The sequence below is a fragment of the Cyprinus carpio genome, chromosome B13 (genome assembly GCF_018340385.1).
Source record: "Cyprinus carpio isolate SPL01 chromosome B13, ASM1834038v1, whole genome shotgun sequence".
Taxonomy (NCBI): Eukaryota; Metazoa; Chordata; class Actinopteri; order Cypriniformes; family Cyprinidae; genus Cyprinus; species Cyprinus carpio.
The window spans coordinates 18,725,564-18,737,277 of record NC_056609.1 but is presented as its reverse complement, the minus strand read 5'-3'; the positions used below and the strand labels follow the sequence as shown (position 1 = coordinate 18,737,277).

General features: G+C 36.9%; 1 protein-coding gene across 2 annotated transcripts; it reads right to left on the bottom strand.

Annotated features, from left to right (window-relative positions):
• Window positions 1-5,038: 5,038 nt before the first annotated feature.
• On the bottom strand, window positions 5,039-10,279 carry LOC109111089 (fibroblast growth factor 8). 2 transcript variants are annotated; one of them, XM_042737027.1, is made up of 5 exons: window positions 9,362-10,279; window positions 9,238-9,274; window positions 8,396-8,543; window positions 6,520-6,626; window positions 5,039-5,471 (listed from the first exon to the last, which is right to left on the bottom strand). In XM_042737027.1, exons 1-5 carry the CDS (start codon window positions 9,391-9,393, stop codon window positions 5,196-5,198), a joined length of 600 nt encoding a protein of 199 aa, XP_042592961.1. In that variant the 5' UTR covers window positions 9,394-10,279; the 3' UTR covers window positions 5,039-5,195. The 2 variants fall into 2 exon arrangements, with proteins under 2 accessions (XP_042592961.1, XP_042592960.1); XM_042737026.1 differs by having other exon boundaries at window positions 8,396-8,576; window positions 9,362-10,163.
• Window positions 10,280-11,714: the final 1,435 nt, after the last annotated feature.

Here is an 11,714-nt window from a genome sequence, read left to right as displayed (position 1 = left end):
TGTTTTTTATATTAGTGCCACAATGGGGCCATTTGATCTTAGGTTATGGTATGTGATTGTCAGTAATGCGACTACTTGGTGGCTGCCTTTGTTTGAACCAAAGTGGTGGCCTGACCTCAGCCCATTCAGTGCGGTGACCAAGTTACGCAGGCCTCTGTATCCTTTTACTTTTCCCTATCTCCTTTATGGAGTCACAGATATTACCTCTTTAACAGCCTCATCCTCTTTCTCTCTGTTGCTATAGAAATCATGGTTTACAGACTTCACTGCTAATGTTTTGCATGTTTTACCAACAGATAATCTCTTTTGCAACAATAGGAGTTTGGTATGAATAAAAATGAGTGCATAAGCTGTTTAAAACATCAAGAAGGAAATAGAAATCAAAGAAATATCAAGATGACATTTTGTCATTGAACATAGTGAATTTATTGTTACTAAACTAATGTTGAGAAGTTTGAGACTTTTTAATGTTTTAAAAGAAGGATCTTATGCTCACCAAGGCTGCATTGATTCAAATAAAAATACAATAAAAACAGTAATACTGTTAAATATTATTACCATTTAAAATAACTGTTTTCTATGTTATATTTTAAAGTATAATTAATTCCTAGGAGGGCAAATCTGAGCAAGCAGCCATTACTTCAGTCTGATGTGGAGCTCAAGAAATGTTTCTTATTATCATCAATGTTGAAAGCATTTGTGTTGTGTATCTAGTTTTTGTAACATTCTAAATATCTTTACTGTAACTTTTGATCAGTTTAATGCATCCTTGCAGAATAAAAGTGTTAATTTCTTTCAAAACCTTTGAAAACAATATGGTTTCCTCAAAAATTAAAATTCTGTCATTAATTTTTTTTATTCTAATGTCATTCCAAAGGATTTGTAAGTCTCAGGTGCTATAATGCAAACAGAACAACAAAACTGAAGTCATATTAATGGAAAAGCTATGTTTGGTACATTCATAAGAAATGTTTAATTCAGTCTGAATCAGTCTTTTGAGTTGGCTCTTTTCAGTGAATCTGTTAAACCTGTTAAAAACAAATCACTGACTCACTGATCCAGTCACAGCAATTCTCAAGTTAACAGCTCACCGGAGGGGAAGATTATCAGTTAATAATGACTTACATTTGTGTCTTTTTCTCATATAAAGCTATTGTATGACTTGGAACATGCTGCATTAGTCATACAGACTCTTATAATGGTGCTTTTTCCCGTTTAGAGACTCGACAGATAAAATATTATTAAGAAAATTTTTAAAAATTAATTAATAATTCCATAATTGTGTGAACAGTTCCTGTAGATGAAACATGTTGTTCTTCAATTTATAAACCTCTGAAATTCAGGTATCTGAATAACTGTGTCCCAGATACTGGAAGTTCTAAAAAAAAATCATTTATGGTTGGCTTTCCAGCTGAATTGTCATGTCTGAAAGGAGATGAAGAAGGAGGGGGAATCTTCCCTTTTGATCTTTTTAGAGGGGTGCAGGGTGCTCTGTGTGGCTGGCAAACACATTTAGCCTGTAATTGTTCAGATCATTCAGACAATCAGCCTTAGCAATGCATGGGCAAACAAAAGATTACAGCTCCAATTGGAAAAGTCAACAGTTCCTCCATATGTCCCATATACAAACAGTCAAACTGTCATGTCCCATCTTCTCTTTGAAAAATGTTTGCATGTCATTTATTACTTAATGATTGGCTGCTGGTTCTAGGAATACAGCCAATATAGTGTTGCTATTTTTGTTACATGAACATACATTTCCATCTCATACATTGTTGCTTTGATAAAAACCATACTGCTCCTCACTTTTCTGTGAATCAGTGTGTAAATAATTCAGCAGATTTACTACAATAAATTCAGACTTTTAGTATAGACTTTTAATGGCTTGCTCATTGCAAAGACTGCAGATGTCGTATGGGTGCTAGAAAGAGCACTCAAGGTGGACTTGCATTATTTCAACCCATGTTTCCTCCATTGAGCTCCAATTTGCAGGAAGGGTTTTATGACCAGGGTTAGGCAGAATGTGAAGTAAAGGCAGCTTAGAGGTCTGGGTCATCCCATTCTCTCACCCCTGCCATTCTGCCAGTTCAGCAGGGGGGCTTGTACAAGTCTAAATTGCTCCCTAAGCAAATTAAGAAAGTAGCCCTGTTTGTTTATCAGGGGTTAAGGATGACGGTTGCAGCTCAATAAAATGGATGAAAGCAGTTTTGCGTCCTCTCTTTCTCAGTGGAATTGCTCTTCATTTGCATGGCATCACAAGCTGCACAGAAGGTGCGATTTTTCTTTCCCACAACCTGCTGGATCTGGTTTTTTTATTACTTTATGGTCATGGAGACAAATTTCAGGGGAAACTGAGGCCTGATAAAGCAGAATAACAGTGGCAAATTATCAAGGTCTGTTAATCAATAGCAGATGTCATCAACGTGAAAAAACTGAGAGTCAATTGGTTGTTCTGGTGGTTCATTTATTTGATAACACTACCACCAAACTAAAAGCTTGGAGGACATCAAACATGCATGAACTCTTTTTATTTGACATAAAATGTCTGGGTTTCTGGGTGTATTTTAGATCCAGTTCCTGGTCACCAGTTAGTTTTTTTTTTTTTTTTTATCATTTTAATCAAATTTTTCATTTACTGCTTTGCTTGCATTGTCCTGTTGTGTGACAAATAAATGTTTAAAAATATTACATAGATTTGTTTTAAATCGTTTTGGATTAAATTAGTGTAGAAAGAATTTTCACTTAGAAATTGCTAGTAAATTTCACAAACTATTACAGCTAGTAACATTGAAATAAACACGCCATTTTGAAGTAGGAAAAAAAAACAGTATTTTCTGGTAAGACGTGCTACAGTTAATTTTGAAAAGTTATTTTTATAGTGAATGTGCATGTACATATTTGAATATGGTTGAATATGTTTTCCTAATCCTTTTTTAAAAATCATAATATAAAATCTCTCAAATCTCTAAACATTTAAATCTATTTAAATCAATATTGCCCTTATTTGTTTGTCAGTTTTAGATTTAAAACATATATGGTTTGTCTCCTAAGTAGTTTATTTAGAAATGTCAATAAGCTTTTTTCCTTAATTGATTACCATCCATTGAACTGGATTACACTGTTGGTCCATCACAGCTGAATGGAACTAAACCGGCATACTAGAAAGTCAAAGAAACATTCTGAAGCTCTGGCCTTTCTAGGAGTTTGACCTCTGAACCCTGGCTGAGCTACTAGCATAACATGAGGCAGAACACATGGCGTATTGCACCATAAAAACAATGCCAGCCTTCGCTAATGTACCTGCATAACACGTTTTTCAATGATGCATGAGATGTCAAGCCAACACTAATTAGAGGATGATTTTTGGCTGAATCGGTTAGAATTTTATGATGCAATTAATTTGATTAAAAAGGGATCGGAAAATGTCTATTTTTGTCCCCTCTGATCGTAATTTACGTAGCATTATAACTGCAGTAATGCATATCTCAGGCTGAGAGGAGTCATTAATAATCATCCTCAACACAGACAAGAGCAAGAGAGGGATCTCATTCCACAAATCCCCGCTTCTCGTTGTCTCACTATACGCTGCCCTATGATATTGGCTTTTGGCTTTCCTGGAACCCTGTCCGCAAACACACAGCACCCCTGCCCGGACAAAACAGATACCCCTCCAATCAGATTAAGCTACAGGGAGTTAAAGGTCTGAGATTAAACAAAAACACCTGAGCGAGGGTGAGGAGACGAAGCCAGGGAGCCGTAGTGTGTCCGGTTCAACCAGAGGAGAGACCAAACAGTGTAGCCCCCCTGGAGAGACAGTCCTACTGAGCTGTTGACCTGAGCTGTGCCATTCCAAACATTCTGGGGGGAGAGACCCAATATCTCCATCTCACTCTGTACTGGTCTCTAACCAGAAGGGTTATGAAAACAATGGTGGTATTTATTATGATGCTATTGCATAATGACAAGTTGTTTCATACAAAGACCGCACTGGCCTAATTTTCTATGGACGAGGCCATTGGAACGTCTAGAACGCTTCTGGAAAAGACCCTTTGGCAATTTGAACTATGTATAGATGCCTTTTATACACTTATTTTGTGTGTTATTTAAAGGGATAGTCACCCAAAAATGAAACAATGCCATTATTTATTCAACATCTTGTAATTTCAAACCTGTATGGCTTTATTTCTTCTGTGGAAAACAAAACGAAGATATTTTGAAAAATGTATCAGAAAATTGTCCAAATAATCAGTCCATGGATGTTTTCCACAAACATTTTTTTAAGATATCTTCTTGTATGTTCCACAGAACAAAGAAAGGTTGGGAATGGCATTAGAATTGTAATTTTTTAAACAATTTTGGAAAAGTGCATATTAGAACAGAACATATTAGACAAAAGACGTCAGTATCCTAAGGTAAATTTATTACAGGTTTTTAAATAAATATTTCCATCATTAAAATTATTTTACACATCCTCAAATAAAAATATATTTATATTTGTATAAAAAACAGACAAAATGCAACAAAGAACAAAAGCTTTTCCTACAGTCCGTACAATGCATTTATACACCTTGGAATTTACAGTTTAACCCGCTGTAGGGAACCTGCGATAATCAAAATGTAGCTGCCACATTTAAATATGTATTTAAAGCTCTGTTTGCTTTAACCGTGTTTATCTCCAGAGAGTTCCAGAATCAAGAACCAGAGAGGTTACTGAGAGATGAGCTGGGTATCTTATCGCTGGGTGGTCGAGAGGTGCCCCGGCTGCCTGTGTAACCGAATACAGCCTTGTGTTGTCAGTGCATTCTCTCAGGCCCTTCAAGTCCCCTTGAGCAGCAATACGAAGAGTTATAAATTACTCTAAAACCAACAAAATCAAATGAAACCAAAGCATATTAAGAGAGGATAGACGGATGAAGTCCACATATTACTAAAATGTCAGCACTTACACGTCCCGTGCTTCGCTTTTCTATACTCTTACACAGGTCAGTACTAAAAGTCAGGGGTACAAAAATAGATCTCTTTTTTTTTCTCGAGATTTTCTTTTTTTGTTATTTCTGAAAATTCATAAAAAACTAAAGGTTAGGTATATTGTTGCTCAGTACAAAAAATGTTTGTAGGAGTCCACAAGAGGAGTCTGTTCATTGTTTGAGAAAGTCTCTCGCTCTCTGTCCTCTCCTTTTCTCCGGCTTCACTCTTCAACGCTCTCCTGAGTAGCGGGTGCGTTTAGTCCGTCTGTTGAAAGGGTAGTTGATGAAATCAAAGGGTCTGTGCTCTGCGATTTGGTGTCCCTTGGGCAGCCTCTTCATGAAGTGGACTTCCCGCTGGTGTTGCCTGGTTTTGGAGCCCTTGCGAGGTCTGCCTTTGCGTGTGAAGGCCATGTACCAGCCTTCATACTTCACATTCTGCAGAGCTGTGTAGTTGTTCTCCAGGACTATCTCTGTGAAAATGCAGTCTTTCCCCTGACCGTTTCTCTGTGAGAACAAGATAAAGACAAACTTTTAGCTTCTGATTAGTGGGAAATATGAAACTTATCGAAAAATATTTTGGAAAAGGTCTGCTCCAGTTTACATAGGGCTTCCCCACACGCACACAGCATATGCTTAAGTCATTACGATCCCAGATCAAGAGGGAGAAATGACAGCAGAAGCCAATGACTTGAAGCCAATGATGCGGATTCATCCTCTGAGAAAAATAGCTCTTCTACTGTTCATTATATAGGCATAAACCGTATTATGGTAATATTTTACTTTCTCCAGGACATTGGAAAATATAAACACTATATGGTAAAGCTAGTTTTGCTTTTAATATAGGCATCGCATCATTGAACATTCATAACAACAGGACCTTTAAACGTTATCCGGCCAGTAAATGCAAACGGGGTAAGGAGCCAAACCAGGAGTCCAAACCTTTCCCCAGCCTCTTAACAAAATGGCCTGTTAAAAATCTCAAATCCAAAACGCTTGCATATCAACCAATAAAAAACAACAACAGAAAAAACCCTCTCTCGTGCAGGCTGTCGTTGGGCGGCCAATATGTCAGATAGCATAAGATCAGGGGTGCCAAGCAGATGGTCCACCTGGCAGGGTGCTGGGAGGTGGGGGACGAACCTCCATCCCACTTTATTACCATTCACAGCAAGGAGAAGGCACAAATCCACATTGGAACAAGAGTAGCCAGCTAAAAAAGGAAGAAAGATCCCATTCTTCACACTCGATTTTACCCACTGCAACCAAGAAACGTCTGGTGCCCTCTATAAGATAAAAATCTAACTCTTGTTTGATCATTTGAATGAACTCCCTAATAATCATAAAATCAGGGACATTCACAAACAATTGAATGCTGACACTATTAGTTATGTTACTGAATATCAAATTTATCTGATCTTTATATCTCATTCATCAAAAACCTTTCAATCCGAACAGAAAAGTGATTGAAACATATGCTGTGTGTATAACAGAATATGTAAACTGAGCACTATTATCAGTGACAAAATTATTATATAATGACTTTTTCTCATACCTTGCCAATCAGTTTCCCTCTTCTGTTCATACAGATGTAGAGACCCGTTTCAGCTCCTTTAATTCGAACTCGACTCCCAAATGTGTCCGTCTCCACTATGAGTTTGGCTGGAAAAAGGAAAGAAGATTTTTTTATTAGATGCCGTGACTTGGAAAATCTAAATGACGATCAGTCAATCAATGGGAAAATTTCATGAGCGAACACACATGCACATATGCACACCGGCATAAATATGTGAAATCTAAAGGGACTACTCTTTAGGATTTATGTAAGCTTAAATTCTAGTGGAACGATAAAAACATGTGCACTTCAATTCTTCTGGAAGAAACCAAAGGCTTCCTGGCAGGATTTTCAATTTTTTACCTTATATGTAAGTACATAAACAATATGTGAATTGTTATCACGTCATCCATGTACAAAAAAATAAACAAAGAACATTTTTCAAATATTTGAGTTAAATGCACCATTTAAAAAATACAAATAAACAATAATACTTTTAAAAATTGCTTATTTATTTATTTAGTTTTTATTCATTATTAAATGTACAATAACAGTTCAGGTGTATTATAAGAAAATCAAGGCAGTGTTTGCAGGGAAACTGACTTTCCATGATAGATATTCTCCATGCCAAGAATTAGCACTTGCAGCCATTCTCTGATTCAGCCCCCGTACTCTGAGTGATCGTAAAGAGTTACGGTTCAAATGGAGGGGGTCAGATAACCTGCTGGTGAAGAGCCTAACCACAAGCCCAGAGCAGGAGCCAGGCACTGGCCCGAACTAACAGCCCTGCTGTCTCTACAACATGCTCAGGTGACATGGATGTCACCAAAACCATGCAGAGCTATAGAGCCAGGCTTCCAAAAATACCACAACAGAGCTGGTAATTATTGGGTTTGCATGTGGAGAAACCACATAAGTGAGAGCTACAAATAAAAGAGATCTGATTTAGCTAAAGCAACAAATTAAATATGTAAGTGAATTTTTTTTAATGTTTTTTCAGAATGTTCATATGTATGATTTTTTTAGTGAGGAGCTTTTACAATATTTTAACTTATGATTGTATAAATGATCATATTAAACAAAAATTAATAGAACACTTAATCACTGATGTATGATTTTATAAAACCAAACATACACATTAATGATAAAATGAATCCTAGATCTACTTAAAACAGTTAGATTTAGGCTCTATGAGATCTGTCATCAGGACCGAATGACCATGGAAAGCAAAAACGAGGGTCAGAATTCGGCTAGACATATTTTCATCCTGAGCTGGTCGGGAGAGGAGGGGAACGTTCTTCAGGAAATGTTCAGAAGGTTGAAGTAAGATGAGTTCTAATGGCTCTTCCAGACCCGCGCGTCTCTCTAGAGACACACCTTCAACAATCTAGAATCCATTTAACATTTTTTGCACTCCATTGCTTTTTTAACTTCACCAACTGACCAGATGCCCAACTATTCAAATGCAGTGTGCCTTAGATATCCACAAAATAAAGAAATATAAATACAGTTCCAGTTAGACCAAGAAATGGCATTTACAGCCTGATATCATCTATAGTTCACAAATACCTTCTCATTCTAGTTCTTTAGAAAACATCTATGTAGCTATGCTTTAGACACTTCAAAATCTATTAGAGCCTAAAATGAAATGGCTTTTTGATCTCTAAAGAACAAAATATTGAACTCAAAACCCCATGCAGCTAAAAAGAATCACTGAAGAACCATCGGCTATTATATATGTTCTTTAATGCATTTAGCAAAATATTTACATGCAAGACGCATTTAAAATGATTCCTCGAAGCGTCACAGAAGGTTTCATGGTTTGTGTAAACAGATTACATGATTTTGTGCAAGAGAAATAATGAGATGCTCTTACCATGAACGTCACCATCCTCGGCCATTGCGTTGATTTTCTTGTTGGCCAGAACTTGCACGTGCTTGCCACTGGTTCGACTGTAAAGCTGGTAGGTCCGGATTAGTCTACGGCTGACCCGGTCCGTCACCTTACTTTGCTCACTCACATGCTGTGTAAAATTAGGCGGGGACTGAATGGTTACCTGTCAGAAATTAAATACCATATAATCAATACCTGCACAAATTGCTTCATCATTCGTTCATACGGGCCTATAAATTACACCGCGCTCCAATATAATAATTTAAAATAGGCCAAATGCAATCGAAAAGAGAAACGGATACCCATTAATTTTTAATTTGGCATTTGAAATGCGCTATTAGGAAAACTGTTGTTTGTGGCTTAAAATAAATTACATTTCAAGCCAAACTGTCCTAAACGCTTAAGTCGAGCCCTTTATGTTATTATGTCCCCACGACATGTTTCATCACTGACTCAAGGCTGGCATACTTTCACGCGCTCATGCCCACGCGCCTGTGCCAGTATGTTAGTGTTACCTGCCAGGTTACAGCGCCCACTGTGATACCCATCTGATAAGAACATCCTCTTCCATCGCACTTTTAGTGCCTTTTAATTTAACAGCTATACGTGCATTTCTATGCAAAACAACTGTATATTTATATAAATCTTAATTTAGGAGCGCGCGCACTCTGTATCTAGGCTATCCTATTTAGGCTAAATATGGAATTGATATATTAGAGTAATAGTGCTTTACAGTTTCTCTAACAATATGTGTAGGTAAATGAAAATAAAGAAGCATTGAATAAAATGGCAGTAAAAAGCATATTTAAAGATGTTGCACATACCTGAGCATAGTAGCAAAGCGCAAAGAGGTGAAGGAATCTGCAAGAAGAGAGAAAATCTCACATTAGACTCTGGAAAGCGAAGCTGTTAATGTGTGAAAACAAATAATAAAGGAAATATACTTACAGATAACTCAATCGTGATGGTATGAGCCTCATGTTGCTAGAATGGAAGGGCCTCACAGAAAAAAGAAATGTGTGTAGCCTAATTTGCAAAGATTTAAAAAACAAAAATCAGGTTTTCCCGTTGAAATGTATAAAGTCCTGCGCGGGTATCCAAACTGTGACTCGCAACATATGATAAACAGATCAACTTGCAAATTACGAGATCTGCTGCTCAGAGGCAGGAAAAAATGTCCAGGATTTTTTTCAGACTGACACCGGTGACAAGTATAAGCACTAACTGGATTTCCTTCATAAGAACGAGAATAACAAATAAGTGCACTTAACGCAAAACTCACAGCATGTAAACGATTTACTTTTCAAGTTTTAGCGAAAGCGCTTCTGATGCACCTAATCATACAGACTCAAGTCCCGTGCTGTCCATGAAGGTGAGGAGCGCAGCAGAAATAGATCCTTTGACGTTTGATCCAGTCTGACTCCTGCGTGAATGTCAGTCAGAGGAGGCAGGACAGTGCATCTGATGAGCTTTCTTCAAGAAGCAGTGCTGCTGGACTCTCTTATCCCCTCCTCTTCTCCCATTGCCAGTCAGTCTCCAATGTCAACCCCGCTCGCGCTGACACCCCTGGTTAAAATGGTAGGGTTGGTCCTGGAGGAACAAGCCCCCTTTTCAATAGAACAAAAGCAGGGGGGTCTCACCCAAACCCCCGTCCCGAACCATTTTTAAATATGCCTTCACCTGAATCCATAAGCACTCGGAGGAGTTCAGAGGAGCGCGCGTTCATATGCTCGGTTAATAACAACTCGTCAAGTTATTTACAACCATTCATTTAGGACTTTACTGAACAGGCAATAACAAATAAAACATTAATAAAAATATACATGCTCATCCAAACCTACAATAATCAAACATCAAGCAGCTAAATTTTGTGAATTCTGATTTCAAAACTGAAACCGAGGCTATTGTGCAAGGCAGCAGAACTGGTTTGCCTCTGACTTGTGTATTGCAAAAGGAAAGTGTGAGACATATTAAAAGGATTACAGACGATTAGCGTTTTTTTTCTTCTCAAAAGAAAAATCCCTAAAACATCATAAGGATAACACAGGTGTGAAGTGTCCTATTTCTTGTCAAGCACTGACAATGCACTTTAAACTCACATAAAAGTCTGCAAGAATCTGTCATTAAATGGCATAGGCTCTGATATGTTATTTCATGTTAGGCTACATTTTATACTAAATCAGGCATAATACTAAATTACAACTGATCTGAAATGTAATGTTAACTAAATATATACTTCAAATAGTAGCCTAAATAAACGTGAGATGTGTGAAAATTAGTAGCAAACAATAAGTCATGCAAAAAAATAAAAATAAAAATAAAAAAAAAGATCAAGTCGATCAATCTTTTTCTAATCTGAACCAATTAAACGTCAAAATAAATCAGCCCCACCCTCCATTATGTTACTTTTCAAAAACTGACATCAGAGTTAATTCTGATGGCCCACCATCACTCAAGAGAGGTCGCCCCTTAATCGCAGGTTTTAAACGGTTAAATGCCTTATTGCCCACGCCCGAAAAAATGAAATGTGGAAGAAGAAAGGGTCAATATCTACAAGTGAAACTTATTTCATCAGCAATTAATTAAAATGTCACCAACAAATGGCATATTAGACCGCTTGTAATAATTATTTTTGTGTGCGCTGTCACCTCAAACACCTTCTCTTTATGTGAATACTAAATGGACTACAAAAAACTCTACTAAGCATTAATTTCAGGAATATGAGCTGTGGAACATCTCATGCAACAACACTTTGTTCCACAAGAGGGCGACACTCAAAACTGTTGCAGGTGTAAAGTACAATCTATAGCCTATATATTCATAAACTGTTTAAGGTCGGAAGTAACCATTTTAAACTAACGTTTTATGTATCTCTATATTTGTTTCCAAATGTATTTGCTTTTTAGTTATTATTTCAAATAATAAAACAGTGTGTTTTTGAAATATTTTGAAGAAAAACTGATTAGCCTACTTCAATGAATTCAAGCAGAAAATGTAAAACTGTTGTTTTCTATTAGTCTTAAAAGTAGTTCAATTGATAAGGAAAAGCAAAACTCTTTGTATTAGACCTTAATTTACACAGTTTAGAGATTAATAGTGGATTTCTAAACTAATTTGTGGCAGATAAATAAGGGAATATTACTATATGAAAGTTTGAGTTACAGATGTTGAAACAAAATGTTACAACACAACAGCTCTCCCTATTCTACATGACTAATGAGATTCAATAAGGGATTCTGATTATATTTATGTAAATCATATTAAAGGGGACATATGATGCGATTTCAAGTTTTCCTTTCTC

What these genes read in the sequence shown, in the direction of transcription:
- LOC109111089 (XM_042737026.1), bottom strand. Translation starts at nt 9,393, where the DNA reads ATGAGGCTCATACCATCACGATTGAGTTATCT. An exon ending in CGCTTTGCTACTATGCTCAG is followed by an intron (nt 8,577 to 9,237) that starts GTATGTGCAACA and finishes AATTTCTGACAG; the next exon opens with GTAACCATTCAGTCCCCGCC. An exon ending in GAGGGAAACTGATTGGCAAG is followed by an intron (nt 5,472 to 6,519) that starts GTATGAGAAAAA and finishes TTGTTCTCACAG; the next exon opens with AGAAACGGTCAGGGGAAAGA.